Below are 16,963 nucleotides of genomic sequence, written 5' to 3'. Positions count from 1 at the left end.
GCATGGAAGAGCAGGGAACATGAGGCTGTACATGCACACCTATGTGTGGGGAAAGGCTAAATGAGGGCCAAGCGTGTGTCTCTAGAATCCAGCATTAATTTAAGCTAAGCTTAAGATCCCAGACCAGGTCAGGGTTTAACTGCACAGGAATCTTAGGATGAAAAGGAGTCCTATCACCCTGAGATGAAATCTCATATGAAAAATAGAAATCAGCAGCTTCCAGCCATATCTGAGCCAAACCCAGTAACTATACACTTGAAAGGCAGGTTTCAGAAAAGCATTGAGCTATGTACACTGTGCACATAACATGCAGAAAATATGTACGTGATACACAGAAATGAGAAGTGAAAAACATCAGTGAAAGTCAGGAAGGAGCTGCCTTTAAGGTCTGACTCTTTAGGGCTTTTGATTCATCTTAGAACTGAAGCTGTAGGATTGGTTGGGATCCAAGCACCTGGATTTGATAGCCAGCCCCAAATCTGAATGTGTGCATTTCAGTCACTCAGGACTTGGTCTGTGTTTAAATTGCATTACCCAAATGAGCACAAGAGGCAGGAGAAGTGCTGGGGTAGTTCTCTGGGAAGGCACAGGTCTCACCTCTCTCACGTGTCGTTTCAGGTGCAGGTAGACACACTGTCCTGTTTTCCGGTAATGCCGCTCGATGTGTTCCCTTCCAAATCCCAGAAACGTGTTCATGCACACGTAGAGACCTCCTTCTGAATCCTACAAGGAATGGCACAAACACTTACAGCAGGGAAGGACAGGACGGACCCAGCACACAGAAAAAAACCCCCAAGAATTGCAGACCCCTCCTGTTATCAGGCACACACTTAAAGTATGGCTTTCATAGCATATTATGGTGTTTACACTGTCAGTCTTCTAAGGAACTTCCCCATCATATCAAATACCATAACACATCATCCCACAGCCTATAGAAACTCTTTGAAACTAGTTCCTTTGCAACTACAGATTAGTGAGTGTCCAAATTGGAAGCCTAGAAATTAGTCTTGAAAAATTCCACTTGAGTGCCCAACCCACAGAGGTCCACAGGCACAGGAATTTGTAAAGCACAGAAATAAGCATGAGCAATTATTTGAAACAGCAGAATTTCTTGTGGGCATTTGATTGCAAGAATGTGATCCCAAACCAGGGGCACAGCAGAGTTGATGGTCCAGAGACTCTGCCACAACTTCGTTGTAGAACAAGTTTCTCTTGTCTGAGAAAAAAGATCTCAAGTGACCTCACAGACCTTAAAACTGGCTAACAAAAACTTGACAAGTGTTTTGTGTGCATTCTTCAGTATCTATCAGGGATCCTCTCCATTCATGCAACTACAAAGCTTGAAGACAAGGGCATTACAAAGGGAAAATAAAGATATATACTCCTGGTGCTGATCACAAATGCTGACATTTCAGTAACATAACCTGGCATCACTTTTTGCTCTCCCTAAAACTGGGTGTTGATGCTGGCTGTTACCAGAGTCTTATTCAATTTTAGCACCACTCTAAGATCTCTCCTACCTCAGACTGCCAGAAGGACTTTCAGTCATCTGCTCATTGGTGTTGGATCAATCTTTCCAAGCCCTCTAACATGTATTGTTTTGAGTAGGTGGTGCAGAACAAAGATTGAGCCTTTCAGAAGCTCTGTGACCTTCCTTCTATTGTGAGCGTGTTTGTGCTATTGCATAGCACAGAACGTCTTGTGTTAATTTCCCCAAAGAACAACATGAACCACACTCATTCACAGGCACCTGAGAAGTAAATGATAAATATATATCTGAAAGTAAGGATCATTATCTCCAGAAGCAAGTCATATTAGACACATACATGCTGCCTGCTCTTCTATCCTGCATTCCAAATCCTTCTGCATTACCTCTTTCTGTGAGAAAGTCATGGATATGTCCTCTACAAGAGGATCCTAGAGGTACCCAGTCTAAATAAAAATATACAGTGTTGTCAGTCTAGGGTCTCAGGAACTTTGTTTAAAGTTTTGTTTTCATGGAGATCATTCTCTCTTTTTCTGGAGGGAATCCAAGAGACCACTGAACCCTTTCTGAGGCAGCCTATGACAACAATCTGACACTTTCAGTACAGGAGCTAAATGTAGAGTCTGAGTAAGTTGGTTGTGGTTACTAACAAAACAGATGTTTCTCCAAGAGAGCACAGGCAGAGTGTTCTCTCCCACAGCTTGGAAAGAAGTGGACAGACTGTACAAAACCCCAAAATGTCAAAGTAAAACAGAAGTCTGTGTGGAAAAGACACCTTTTTAGATGGCTGAGTGAAGGATTAGGCCCCTGTTTGGTGCTCAAAAAACACTCGACTGTGATCTAAGACAAACTTTGTGCTGGTTAATTTAACCCCACTGAGCAGACAAACAGTTCTGGAAGAAACGATATTTTACATCGTCTGTGGCATGTAAACCTTTGTATTTGACAATCATTTCAGACACGTGTGAAAGTTTTTGCTGGAGGAAGGCAGCTTTCTGAAGTACTGGAGACACTATTCTACACTAGAAAAGCATAACTTGTCCTGACAGACAAAACCAGGAACTTTAGCTGGGTATTTTTCCCCCTCATTCTTGCTTGAGGATGCAGCAGACATGTAGTGTGAGGTTCAGGATAAAGTAATGTATAAACATTATCTTCCTTTATCACTCCAATCTAAGGCACTGTTGGGGCAGAAGCTTGTACTTGGTCAGGCTCCATCACTGCCCAGAAGGCCACTCTTGAGCAAATCAGTCTTCTCACCTTCCAAGCAGAAGGAAAAGGCATTGCTCCTCGCTGTATTTCTGCCTGTTCTTTGCTGCTAAGGTGCTCATGGTATGCTAGGTGCTTAATTCATAGAGGGAAACATACAGCCCACACCAGGGAGAAAAGTATTTTAAGAAAAGAAAAAAGAGCTGCTCTTACTTATTTAGACACCAATTCATGTTTGGAGGAAGGAAAGAGGCAGAGAATCCCCAGGGAAAGAGAGGTAAAATGCACCAGTTGCTCCCTCTCGGACTCAAAAGCAGAGCAAGGAAGCTGGTGGGTGAGAGGCAGACACAATGCCAGCCCGTGAGGACAGAGAGAGAAAGATCACCCTCTCAGTCCACACTGCTCGTGGCACCAGACACCAACAGCTTCCAAACAGCCCTAACCTGATCAGGATTTGAACTAATGACCTCCATCCCATTACCAACCCTCACAAACCATTTAGACCCCTCAGGGAAATTTAGGGTTTAGCAATTTCAGCTCCTGCTGTGGCTCAGACAACAATGACTTTGTACAAACATGAGGGCCATGGTGATCTCCTAACATGGCAAACAGTTGCAGACTCAGGGACAGTGTCCCATGCACAGGTGTTTGCTTTAAATCCTCTGGAACAATGGCAGAAGAGAGTAAAATGGCACCTGGAGTCTCCACAAGTCTCCACACCCAAACATGAAGAATGAAAAAGACATCCATCCTCTCAAATATAAAATAAAATGTACACTTATGAGACAGGATCACTGTGCATTCTGTCATGGTTTCCATGAGAGTGTTTCCCTACAAAATTCATGCCTATACAGAACTGCTGCAGGCTCTGCTCAGGGTGTCTGTTCACCAGGAATCACCATAAATTAATCTGGCTGTGGTCACAAGAGTCTTGCTTGTATAACTACAATCCAATGTTTAATATATTTGAAAAGTTACAGGACCATCCCTAACATACACACATTGCACTGGATCCCACAACAGACTAACTAAGTGACATATATTTTATTTTGGGACAGGCTGAAAAAGAACAACTGATGTTTTGGCACTTAATATTCATCTCAGCAACACATAATAATTTACAATGAAGAATAAAAAGAAAGCCTGTCATTCTGTCATGTACCAGTACTATATACATTGAAAGAAGGAGAAAAAAAAAAACCCACAGCAAACCAATGACAACCAACTGAACACAACAGGACATAGAGATGGCTCCAGCAAACAAAAAGCTCATTTTTAAGTTTCCACTGCAGTAAATGTAGTTACTTCTGGGGTGGGGGAACCAACACAAAAAATGTGTGCTAAAGCCAAGAATATATCTAGTCACATTCAAAAGAAACATGGGACATGAACTGTGGTGTGAGTCTGCCTTTTAGACAACTGCCCTTCACCCAAAGGTGACAGGAAAGTAATGGTGACTAAGGAAAGCAGGAAAGGGATAATAAGAGGGTGAAATTGGGCATCAGGTAAAAAAATGATCAGAGGGAGAAGCAACAGAATCAGAATAAGGAATGGAAGGACACTGACATACACAAACATTGATGTCAAAATATGCACAAGCAGTGAAGAGAAGCCATGTACTACTGGAACTGGTGAAAGACGAGAGATGGGAAAAGAAGAGCTGGGTTGGGCAGAGAAAGAAAGGACAAAGGATGTGGAAGTAGGAAATAAATTACAGGGCCCAGTAACTGGACTGTTAACTTGCAGTGCAAAAGAAATCCTTCCCCTGCTCTTCCTTTACAAAAGCACTGTACAGCACTTGATAGCACTGGGTATTTCCCTACAAGCAAATTAATTCACAATTGCTTAACAAAGATTCCTGGTACCTCTGTTGTAGCTCCTGAATGGGCACGTGCACAAGGCCAGTCCAGGACAGGACTTTTCCTTAGAACATTTCCTGGGAAGAAAAAAGCTGTATGGGCCAGTCAGCCACTAAACCAAAACCAAACCTCCAAGAGGTGGATCGAGTGCTCACACCCACCTATAAATCACAGGTGGACTCCAGAGCAGAGCACATGAATTCCAAAGCAGTGTCTTGGACAAGTGACGTGCACAGGCAGATCAAGGCTTCACAGTTAGTGAGCAAATACAATGTCAAAACGAATGCTGGGTCAGGAGTACTTCTAACCTGCAACCAGGAATAGAGAACTTCCACTCACCCATCACCACTGTTTGGGGCAGCTTATCCAGGTGCAGGCTGTGTGAGCCACTGGCAGAGGTGTCTGAGATCCACCAGGGCTGATTGCCAAGCTCCAGCCCAGGACTGCAGCCCCAGCAGTGCCACCTGCACTGCTTCCACAGCACCTGAGATGTGGGGATTTTGCTTTGTGCAGAACCCTGTCTGTACAGTTCTGTTGGCTACAAAAACAGTGCTGTGCTTCCAGAACAGAAAATCTGGGGAGAAGAGCTGAAAGGAAAACTTATGGTTCCACAGCATGTCAGCAGAGCTCCAGCATTGTCCATTCATCTGCATCTCTGTATTTATCCTCTGACACTCTGGGTACCTCAGAATTCAGGTCTCTCTGCTACCCAAAATATTCCAGTCCATCACCACTCTGGGTAACAGCATGGTCAGTGACATATAAAGAGGAAAAGGCTAGTAAGATCCAAATTTAAATCAACCCAAGGAAGTGCACAATGCACATACACACTGGTTGATCTCCCAAGCACCATAGTTATTTCTCATGTGTGAACCACTGCAGGCACAACTTCTGCTGATGTTACCATTCTCCAACTTTAGAAGAGCAGTGAGTTAACTGATGTGAACCAGTTGAGTGTCCTGGTGCACTTCCAGCCAACAAAACACCTACCCATGTGACCTGCCCAAGCAACAGTACCACACTGCTCTGACTTTTCAGGCGATCACCAGCCACCAAGCAATTTACTGCCTCACTAACCAGAGGTCATCTTGCAGCTAGGCCAAAATCCTCATCTGGAGTACTCCCTTTATCTTGGTGTGGTCAGTCCTCTTGTTTCTTTTCTGCTGCTCTCATTCCATCAATAGAAACAAGATCCAAGCCTACCCCTCACAGACACGGGCCTCGGTGACTTTCTGATTTTCCTTAAGGAATACTGACCAAAGGAACTGCCAGACAGGAGGTGATTATTTCTAGAATGTTTTATGCAACACAATCACCAATATCCCTTACACACTCCAGACTCTCAAGGATTTCAGTCTCAACTGCACAACAAACAGCAGAGCATCAGCTCAGACTTTGGGAATTGTCCCAGCATAACCATTACAGAGTTCCCGAGCCACAAAAATGAAGTCAGCAAGATTCACAAAGGAAGTTGTTGTCAGCAGCAAGGTTTTCCAGCAGAGCAAAGCCAAACTTTCAGCTGCTCAAACAAACACAGTCCTGCACTCTACAGAGCCAGCCTGCCTGGTCCTGTCACCGTGGCAGGCTCACGAGCTGTGCTGGGGTTGTCACCAATGCCCTTCGTGGGGAAGCTTTCAGAGCACATCCACGTGCAGCATCCATAGCTCACATTAAGCCCTTTTCATGCTCCAGTTTGTATCCCTTTTCCAGCTGCTGTCTCTCCCCCAGATGTGTCACTCTCACCAGTGACAGGGATGGAGAGAATGGCATGGAGCTGTCTCAGGGGAGGTTTAGGTTGGATATTAGGAAAAGGTTTTTCATCCAGAGGGTGGTTGGACACTGGAACAAGCTCCCAGGGAAGTGGTCACAGCCCCAAGCCTGACAGAGCTGACAAGTATTTGGACTTAGTGGGATTGTTGGAGTGTCCTGTGCAGGTCTAGGAGTTGGAGTCAATGATCCTCATGGGCCTCTTCCAACTCAGTACATTCTATGACTCTACAATCCTGTGGTCAGAGATTTTTGAGACCAGGATCACATGAAAAGGTGGAATTTCCAAAGCTATTATCCTTCTAAAAAAATAATAGAGAAGTCACAGTGGACAAAATAGGAGAGAAGAAACCTACAGCACAGTGTTGGAGGTGTGGAAAAAGTCACCAGAAGGCATGACTGCACCTCAGGTCTGAACAATGAGAGGTGCAGGATTTGTCAGCCAAGCTGCAGGGAGGTGGTTGGTTCCCAGAGCTGCTGGGTCAGTCCCTGGAGGAAGCAATACTCACACTAGGCCAGGCTTGTGTTTTTAGGCAGCCTGCCTTCCCTCCTCAATTCCTGTACAAAGGAATGCCTACCTGGAGTAGGAGCCCTCATCAGAGAAACACAGTTTTTCTAGAAGACATCAAAAAAATCTCAAAAAAGTAATTAAAATGTAAATCATAAACGGCATATTTTCTCATCTTATGAGCCAAGCAAACTAAAAAGTGTCACTAGATCTCTTAAGTGCAAAGAAATTTGCCTCCTGTTCCTGCCAACTTTCCAGGAACCAACCCCAGTATGTCCCACTGGAAGTAGGCCAAATCTAAAGACATTAATTTCTTATCTGTTTATATTTCTAACAATATCACCTTTCTGACAGTTAATCCACGTGGAACAAATACACTAAATAGCCACTTGTACTTCTAGCTCTCACTTCTGAAGTCTCTCAGCTAATGACTCTCACTGTAGCACAAAGGTGACATTGTTCTCGTATCTTCATCCAAGGAAGATTTAAAGCTCATGGAAAAGGAACCTCAACCAGTTTTGAGAACAATCAGTGAAGCTGCCTATACCCACTGGAAATGCACTGCTCAAACCCAGAGAAGATGACACAACTGACAAGAGTGACAAACAGAGCTGCAAAAGCCACCTCTCACTGCCATGTTAAGTTTTGGATGTAAAAGAGGGAGCTACTCACTCCCAGTACCTCATTTTCCTTGGCACCCCCCGACAGGAAAAGCCCTGATTTTGACCATTCCACTCTGCTTAGTCCTTGCAAATTTGCTGCAGCATCTTTCTCTACAATAGTAACATTACTCTGTACCCCAACACTCACAGGTCTGATGGTTTTCAGTGTATTTTAAAGATCACAATAATCCCTACAGGAAAAGGATTCATATACAATTAATACAGCTAAATACACTTGACTGTAGAGCTGCTGCATGACCAGGTATAACATCACATGCTGAAGTTAAACTGTAGCAAGGAGCATATTTTAAAATGGCAAAATGAGAAGATGTGAGGAAATACTGTGAACTATTCTTACATGAGAAAAAACCTCCTCCAGCAAAAAAAGCAATCTGGAATTTTAGCACGGCTAACAAAACCCAGAGGTTTTTTTTTTTTTTTTTAATTCTTGAACATTGTAACAGGGCCAACAGCGTCTCTTCTTTCAAAAAGAGGCTGGTACCTCAAGAGGAAGAGGCTCACTTAGGTAATACATGGATGACCTAAGAAAGTAAGTCACAAAATCAACCTACTACAAAACATAAACATCTCTCTTCAGCCAAGAAACAACCTGTGTGTATCCTTTCACTTTCCTTCTGAATGAAATACTGCAAGAACACAGCTTTGCTATTTTCAATTTGTAAATTACAGTGTTTTACCCTAGAAAGCACACATTACATATGCCCCTTAGAATCTCCATCCTACAAACAATATTCAAGTATCTATTAGATTATATGGGAATTTAAAATAAAAACTGAGGCAAATCTTTCACTCAGCTAAGCAGAGGAGTGGTATGGGCTGAAAAGCTGTGGCAAAGAACAGAAACTGAGACTGCTTTTATTTTCACTGGTACTGCATAAGTTCAGCCAAGCCTTTTGCCCAGTGAATACACATAACACAATTTAAACAAGAAGTTTTTACACTGGAGGGCAACATTTTCCTAAATCTGAAATCTCTTCCCGATAATGTCAAAAGTATGAAAATTATTTTAGTTAAAAAAAAAAAAATCATACATGCTGCTTTCCACTCCTTTTGCTACTTTTATCCATAGTTTCTGTTAAGTTTGGCACAAATGTTTTATGTTTTGTTCAAACATATTGTTTAGCTAAACACAGCTTTTGCTGTGTTCAATTGAGGCTTGTTGCAGAGGGTGGTGATTGATTGTTTTTTACTCTGTAGCAGTATTTTATATCCCTTCCTACTTGTTAACAAAAACTTTTTATAAACCATAATATCGAAGAAGCCTGAAAGTGTTACTGAAAACATCAACCATGTGTTCACCCAAGCAGAAATCTGAAGGAAAGAATGTGGTATATTGATTTTCCCCCGGCAAAACCTCCTTAAGTATATAATGCAATTATCGCCTCTGCGGTGGAGTCCGATTTGGCAGTTCTAATCAGCCCAGCTCCCAGTACAGTCAGGGCTGCTGGGTGACACTTGAGATCTGAAGAGTGTGGGTAAAAATAACCTCTGTTCAACAAGACATGATGAACACCAGACAGCTGAGTCACCTTTAAATTCAAGTCTGATTTTCTGTTTTAAAAGGAATTATCGAAGACAGGGGGAATTATCAAGTAGAAGGGGATAAAGGATTCAAAAAATGTGTCTGAAATGTGTATTTTAATGAATAGTCTAATGTAATGAGCTTCCTTCTGGTTGCTGCCACTGACTAACAACAACACCTTTGGGAAACCTCAGTTTCCTGTGGAGAAACAACTTTTAATAAAATTTTCAACCTCTTTTGAAAAAGTCTAATTTCTAAGCACCTGTTTCTTACAAAGCACTGCCCATTTATGAAGGCTTCCAGTATCAGCAGTGAAGTTAAAAATTGAGTCAGGCCTGAAATCTGCCATGGGACACATGCAATCTGTGGAGGTGGTGGATATTTTGTAAGACACCATAGAAATGACACCACAGAAAGTTTACTGCATATGAAACATTGAGCTAACAGCAAACGAACCAAGCTGGTGGGGAAATACTACAAGTCCATTGAAGTTCAGTGATGTAACTGAAACCCCGGGGGAGAAAATGTTTCAGGGGAACTTTCACTCTGATTTTCAGGATGAGCCTTTACCTTGGAAGCTTTCTCTGAAGCTTTTGAATAGAATGAGCACCAAGGCAGTAGGAAAGCAAAATAATTGACATGTGCTCGCCAAAATATACCAACGAGAAGGCCATTACTCTCCCTTTTTAACTACCTCGGTGTGAAAGCAAAAGCAGGGCTCCGGGCGGAGCAGACCCCGACAACCAAAGCAAGCAGGGAAGCTTCCCCAAAACCACAAAATCCCCGTGTCCAAGCAACCACTTCAGAGCGCCTCGAAGGAGGAAAATAAACAAACAGACGCAGGAAGGAGCGGCGCTGCCGCGGGCGAGCCGGCAGCGATGTGCGGGAGCGCCGCGACCGCAGCCGCGACCCCGAGCAGGGGAGCAGCGGGAGGGCGAGGGGCCGCGGCAGGTGGAGGAAGGGATCGGGGCCATCCTGAAGCCTGAGGGGGAGGCAGCGGCCCGGGGAGGGTGCGAGGGGCTGCGGCGGGGAGGGGAAGGGGCCGCGGCGGGCGGGGGCGCGGAGGCAGCCGGGGGTGGTTCGGTGGTTCGCTGCACTCACGGGCGAGTCGTAGGAGAAGGCACATTCCGTCTTGTAGACCCGGTCCCCTGACTTGGGCACCCGGATCGTGGGCATGTAGGGGACGAGCAGCTCGCCCAGGTCCCCGGCGGCCATCTGCGCATCGCCGCCGCGGAAGAGCGCGGCCCGCTGCATCCTCCTTCCCTCCCTGCCCTCCCTGCTCCCCTCCCGGCCGCCCGCCCTCCCTGCCGAGCCGCTCTGCGCGGGCGATGGAGGCGGCGGGCAGCCGGGCCCGGGGCAGGGCGGCGGCGGGAGCCGGGCCCGAGGGAGGGCAGGGGGAGGGAAGATGCTATTTTTAATCCAATGGCAGCGGCGGCGGCACCAGCTGCGGCGGCGGCACTCGGGGGTCCCGGCGGGGGCGGGCGAGGGGCAGGGCAGCGGGGCGGGATTCCCGCGTTTCGCCCGAAAACCTCCGCTCCCAGCGGGGCAGCACGGACACTCGGCCCTGGTCTCCCCGGGTAGCCCGGGGCAGGCTTCCCTCTGACCGCTAATACTCTTTTATACCCTCTGCTATTTATTTTAAGCTTTTAAAGACTAAATATATATATATATATATATATGTGTGTGTGTGTCTGTCTGTATGTATGTGCGTATGTGTATATATACCTATATATGCGTATGTATATATATGTATATATGTATATATGTGTATAGGTATTTTTATATAGGCATATGTAATATATAAGTATATATGTAAGTGTATATGTGTATATATATGCATGTATATATATATATATATATACATATATACATATGTATAAAATACACGTAGTAAAAAATCTGTGTATTTTCATTCTCAGCCCCTCAATGCAGTGCAGGTGTCTCACGTGGCTCTGGCAGGTCCCCCCGGGGCCGTGCTGACAGGTGGGATGTCCCTGCTGTCCAGAAGAGCAGGTCAGTGTGGGGGATACAGGGTGGGAATGCCCAGCCTGGGATGCCCGAGAAGCCTGTGGCAGTGCCAGGAGCCAACTCCCAGTTTCATGTCTTCAGGGGCAGTACCTTTACCTTAAAATGCCCTTTTTTGGCCTTTGCTGTGTTTCTCTCTGCTCTTTACTTTGAAAGAATAATGTCAGAGAAAGGAGAAATAAGAGTGACCTTTGTAGGAAGAAAAATATTGCTACTGTTTTCAAGTAGTATCTAATAACTAACTACTACATATGCCTGGCAGCAACAGCATTAAAGAAATGACCAGTCCATGTAAAATGAAGATGCATAGAGCAGATGAATTGCCTTCCACCCATCATCCACAATATATCCAAGGATTCATTGATCACTTCCAAGGAGGTGATGTGACCTTTGCTAGAACCACCTTTTACCTCAAAATTAAAAGTTTCAAAAGGTGGTTCTAGGAAAATCTCAAAAACAGAATTGAAAAATGTTTGTACCCAGCTATGAGCAGCAGGCTGTGAGGGTGAGCAGAGCACACAGTGTTCTCAGCAGTTTTTACTACTGAAAAGTCAAGTGTTGGGAACAATGTGAAACACTGAGAGCAAAATGTGATGTCCATGGAGTGGTTTTAAACTTACTGAAAAACAGACATTACATCAGACTTGCAAGCATCATTGGATGCTGGATAAAAAACACTAATGCAGGGTCAGACAGGTTTGTTTTACCTGAGGAGACTTTGTGCTTTTTTAATGGCTTCTCTTATGAATAACTCAGCATTTATAAACAATGAGAGCCATAATATGACATATGAGCCATCTAACCTGAGAGACTGATTCTAACAAAAAGGAAAAGCAAAGCACTGATAGAAAATCAATGCCTTTCTAATGTTTGACAGTGCCAGGAAACAGCAAACAAGGCAGTTTTTGCTTAAAATAATCCATGCACTGTTGCCTAATGTAAAAAAAAAAATCTAGAGTTTTAAGTTTCAAATCACTAGATGATATTGGTCTAATTTGGGCTTATTTCCTTTAAAAAGTGAGAATTTTGAATATGGATAGATAATTTAGAGTCACAAACTGTAAGAGGCACTTTCCGTCACTCTTGAGAAATTTAAAACAAAGAGTACCATGGCCTGTAGGACCTGAGGAAACACATCCCTCTAGTGGCAAAAACCTGCTAGGTGATGAGAGAAATCTTCATATTCCCTAAAGAGTTGCCAAAAGTGGTGTAGAAGAACAGCTGTACAGTTCTGAAAATGCATGGCAGATACGTGTGAAGGTACTTTTCCTGCTGACTTCATCTCCCACCAATTACCTGACACAAAGCACTGAGAAAGAAAAAAACCCTTAGCTTCTTGTATCTTTCACTTAAAACTATAAATACTAGAAAGCACGACACGGAAATGAGTATTACCTACTTGTTTCATGTACATATGTTCTGAAGGAAAGGAGTGATTGTTGGCAATTGACATAAAGCATTTTCATTGATTAACAACTTTAATAGCTGTATGAGCTGAACTGCCACAGTTTCTTTCAAGATACTGGAATCAACACAAACACTGTTTATTCACTTCCATCAGCAAACAGCAGGACGTCTGTTCCACAGCACAGTCACAATTTGTCAGTATGCATTTAAGACCTTGCACACTGCCCTGAAGTGGTTTAATTGTCAGGTGTGGCTTTCATAGAATTGTCAACAAGATTTTTATCAGGTGTTTCATAATGGTACCATGGCCCATCTCCCCGGTGTCTCATCAGTCTGCGTGCCTCCAACTCCAGCAGCCTAAAAAAAAAGGCAATAGACACCCTCAGCATGAGGTTTGATTTACTGACAAAGCAATGATTTTAGCATCAATGGTTTAGAAATACTGCTGAAGCATAGGTACGACCAAAATATGAAGGGTTCAACTAAGACATGAGCTATTACATCTTTCTCTTTTGGTTTTTTTTTTTTTTGTTTTTTTTTTTTTTCTCCTCAGCAAGTCATTCCACAAAGGAGTAATAAAAATACTGGCAATTTTATCACACGTTCTTCTCTAAGCCGTGAGCATTAGCAGGGGCAAAAAGAGCTCCATTTGCTGATTCAGGAAGACAGAGCTACTCCTTTATAAATACCAAGTGTTTTGAAGACCCCCTGCCCTTGGATTGTTCTGGTAACCTGAATCCTGAAAGGCAGCGATAACAGATACTGTGACTCCCACTCTGGCAGCAGGCAGTGCAGGCAGCACTCAGGGGACACATGAAAGCACTTTATCCAGCTCAGTATGTCATGCAAAATCAAAGAGTCAGCTACACTATGGATCAGGATTTTAACCCCCCCAACGACAGAACATACCTCAGTTCAGATTTCCTCACTTCCACATCCAGCAGGGCCATGTCCTTCTCATAGTTCTTCTCAGGGGGGTCAAGTACATAACGAGCTATCCAGCGGGTTATGGGGTGCTGGAAAACATAACAGCAGAGATTGTCTGTGCAATTTCCAAGTAGAAATGTCACTTTGTATATCCACAGTCCTGAAAAGATGTCATGGACACCAGAAGTGCTGCCATTCAAATCATAACAGTAAAGTTACAAACGTGCACAACTACTTGTGAGATCAGAACCCTAAAAAGTCATATTTCTTTTGCAATCCTTAATGCCAAGATAACTGCAGATGACTGTTCTGTAGCAAAATAAAATTTAACGGAAGATATAATTTCTTTTCTTTCTGTTAAAGTTCCTTAAACTGCCACAGTAATCACAGAAGTAGACTCCAAATCTTTCTGTAATCAGCAACATTTCAAAATTCTGCTTCCACATAGAGGGCATTTCACTAGGAAAAAAAGTCTAAATTAGTTGAAACACTCACAATAATATTGCTGAATTCAATTACTTCCTATCAGGAACAAAACAGAGCTTGCAGCAAGAAGCCAGGGACTAATTTTAAGAAAATACAATTGAATTGAAACCATACAGCCTTGAGTTTGTGACTATAAAAATCTTCCAATTCTAGATCCAAAACTGTGTGTGATATGGGACTTTAAAACAATACTAGCACAAAAGAAAGAAATGTCACTGTAAACTCCAGTTTCTTAAGACATTGAAGAAAAAAAAAATAAAGACAAAAACATGGTATGAATGCAGAGGACTTTTCTTATTATTTAGGAATATTATAGAAAAATTCTTGGCATAGTTTCAGCAGTTTACTGCATACAGAGCATTTACATCTGCTTGTGTCAATAAACAGATTTACTACAGCCTTTTACATGTTCCATAAAGCCACAAAAAAGTTTACCAAAATCAGAACTGCACTATTTGAGTTAGTCATACTCCATTCATCATACTCCATTCATTTTACTCCCAAAAGCATCATCAGGAGAAAGGCTGTCCATAACATGCCCACCCTTTTACATGTTACACTCACTTTGTAGTATTCCCAGTGCTCTGGAACATAACCTTCAGGAATCTCTGCAAGTTCTGCTTCGCCTGACAAGGAAAGGAGGGGAGGAATATTTAACTCTGTGATTATTTTCCAAAGCTACCTTATATTCTGCCTTTCAGATAAGGAAAAGATCATTGTTCCACACAGAGAGTACTAAATCCCTCAGTGTGAGCTCTATTCAGAAAAATGGAACTTTCAATTTTTTGCAGACACATCCCACTGCAAATATCTATTCACAGATTTTAAGTGACACAACAAAAGGGTAAAATTAGCAGCTATACAGAAGAAACAACTTGGATCAAGTCCACAGAAATACACTTTAAAGTACAGGAGCTGAAAGCATGGACTTTTCCTGATTTCTATATTAAATTAATTACATATTACAGCAGGAGATTTAACACATGTATTGCTAAGCAGAATTTTGGCATCTTTGCTAGATAAAAAGCCAGAGTTGCAATCTTGTTCAAGCAAGTTACTAAACTTCACTGATGTTTGAAAGACTGCCAGAAGAGAGAATATATTTTTTTTTAATGTGAGAAACTTTTTCTTAAAAAAGCAAGAACTAAAGCAAATATACTGGGAGCATTTTCTATGTAGTTCTACAATATCACTGTATTTGTTAGGCCTATTCCATGGTCTTCCAAAGAGAGAGCCCTAAAAGAGACTATCCAGCATGCTTAATTCCCATTTAATAACTTTGACTGTACTTTGCTTAGCCCTGACAAAGCACTCACCAACAAAGATGTTGATATATGTTAAGAGCACAGCCACTGGTATTCCCGTCAGGAAAAAATAGAATCTCTGGAGAGGGGATAAAAACAGTCAGTGTGGGAAACTCAGAGCCCTGACAAAACTTACATGAGATCTGAAAATATCTGAAAATAGTAGAACAGCCAGTAACTCTTGAGATTTGCGTTTCTAGGTTGGAAAGGGATGTTGTGTGCAAACACTGCTGATTGCAATGAGCTCATTAATGAGCCACAACACACAGAAGTGATGCTGTGTCAGCCCCTGAGCCTGTTCAGGTCAGTTCCCATCTCCCAGTGAGGTCAGTGTGTGCAGCAGCAAAGAGCAACACCTCCCTGAAATCCCTCAGCATCTTGGCAGGGCTGGCTCCAGCACTCAGCTGCAATCAGCAAAGCAAGAATCCAACACCAGTGCAGCCACTGTGGGCTCTGGAGCTGAGCAAGGCAGAGAAATGATCACATGAAGAGAGCTGTATCAAATCAGCTGTTGCTGCTTATAATAGGATTTATCCAAAACCTGACTTTGGAGGGGTCAAACTCAGGTCGGGCTTCCTAAATCTCACCTCTGTTGTTAGTGGTGTAGATAAGTGAAGGCAAACCCTGCAGAAGAGTAACTGATATGTTTCAAAAAGGAGGATGGAGTAGAAAGCATTTGTGAGCCATGCAAATATGAACACAGACATGTAATTTAAGAATGCTATTACAGCAGTAATTGAAGTACCTATCACAACCTTTGCTATATAGCCAGTCTATGAACTTCATCTGGCCCTGATTTTACAGCATATGACCAAAAAATTCTTAAAGAGGACCTGAAATTCTTGTTTATGTAAATATACCAGCCACATTTTAGATGCTATTGCATAAACAACAGAGGAAATTGTATTTTAGACACTCTTACACCATTTGCAAGTGAGGTGCTACACTGAATGCAATACATTTGATTTTTAACTCACCAACAAGCTCAGAAATCGAGAATCATAAAAACTTGTTGCCTTGATGATAAACATTCTCTTCCCATGGTCACCACTGTGTCGTACAGGAACTGAAAATTGAACCAGAGTATTATGGTTTTGTACCCCACTGGTGCTTATGCCAGGACAAGGTCAAACATACGTGGGAAAAGAAAAAAAAAAACAAGAAGAGCATACAACAGCAGCTGAGTTTTCTGCAGTTCGCCTGAAGTAATTTCGCATTTTGTTAGCATGAACCTATTTTTTTTCTAACTATAGACAGAGATCTATGCCCACCTGTAAGCACCAGCACGGGAGTCAGTGAATGTCACCATACAGGGCCGAGTAAATGGGCAATTACAGCGCCAGGAGGGTCAGCCTCCTGCCCGTTTCCTTTCATTTTCTACCCAAACCCGGCAGCTTTTCACAGGAACGGGGACACAACGCGGCACCTGCTCAGCCCCCGGCCCTCCCGCGGCCTCCGGGAGGGCACCTCTGCCCCGCTCCGCAAGGTCACCTGGCCCCCGCCGCCCCCGCCCCGCCGCTCCCCCTCCGGGGCCGTACCGAGGGTGCCGGGGAGGCGGGGGGCGATCCCGGTGATCCCGGTGGTCCCGGTGATCCCGGCGCTGCCCGCCCGCCGCGCCGCCCAGGCCGCGGCCGCCCGCAGCACCCGGCTCATGGCCGCCATGGCTGGGACTGGCACGGGGCGGGGCCGGCGGCGCCGCTTCCCGCCGCGGGGCGAAGCCGGCGGCCGCCATCATGGGAAAGGGCAAAGCCTTCCCAGTGCCCCCGGCGCAGTGGGACTG

General features: G+C 43.8%; 2 protein-coding genes across 3 annotated transcripts in view; both read right to left on the bottom strand.

Annotated features, from left to right (window-relative positions):
* Positions 1–10,461, bottom strand: part of USP13 (ubiquitin specific peptidase 13) — a 50,489-nt gene extending 40,028 nt beyond the window's left edge. For both annotated transcript variants that reach the window (XM_053952183.1, XM_053952184.1), the window contains exons 1-2: positions 10,136–10,461; positions 598–723 (exon numbers count right to left, since the gene is read on the bottom strand). In XM_053952183.1, coding sequence (XP_053808158.1) covers positions 598–723; positions 10,136–10,288 — 279 coding nt within the window. In that variant the 5' untranslated portion in view covers positions 10,289–10,461. The remainder of the gene's footprint in view (positions 1–597; positions 724–10,135) is intronic.
* A 2,126-nt stretch (positions 10,462–12,587) lies between these two features.
* Positions 12,588–16,861, bottom strand: NDUFB5 (NADH:ubiquinone oxidoreductase subunit B5). Its single transcript, XM_053952319.1, has 6 exons — positions 16,722–16,861; positions 16,161–16,249; positions 15,196–15,262; positions 14,444–14,505; positions 13,376–13,482; positions 12,588–12,823 (listed from the first exon to the last, which is right to left on the bottom strand). The coding sequence occupies exons 1-6, from the start codon at positions 16,843–16,845 to the stop codon at positions 12,703–12,705; spliced, it is 570 nt and encodes a 189-aa protein (XP_053808294.1). The 5' UTR covers positions 16,846–16,861; the 3' UTR covers positions 12,588–12,702.
* Between the last annotated feature and the right edge of the window lie 102 nt (positions 16,862–16,963).

The sequence above is a fragment of the Vidua chalybeata genome, chromosome 10 (assembly GCF_026979565.1).
Source record: "Vidua chalybeata isolate OUT-0048 chromosome 10, bVidCha1 merged haplotype, whole genome shotgun sequence".
Taxonomy (NCBI): Eukaryota; Metazoa; Chordata; class Aves; order Passeriformes; family Viduidae; genus Vidua; species Vidua chalybeata.
This window is presented reverse-complemented; position numbering and strand designations above follow the sequence as displayed.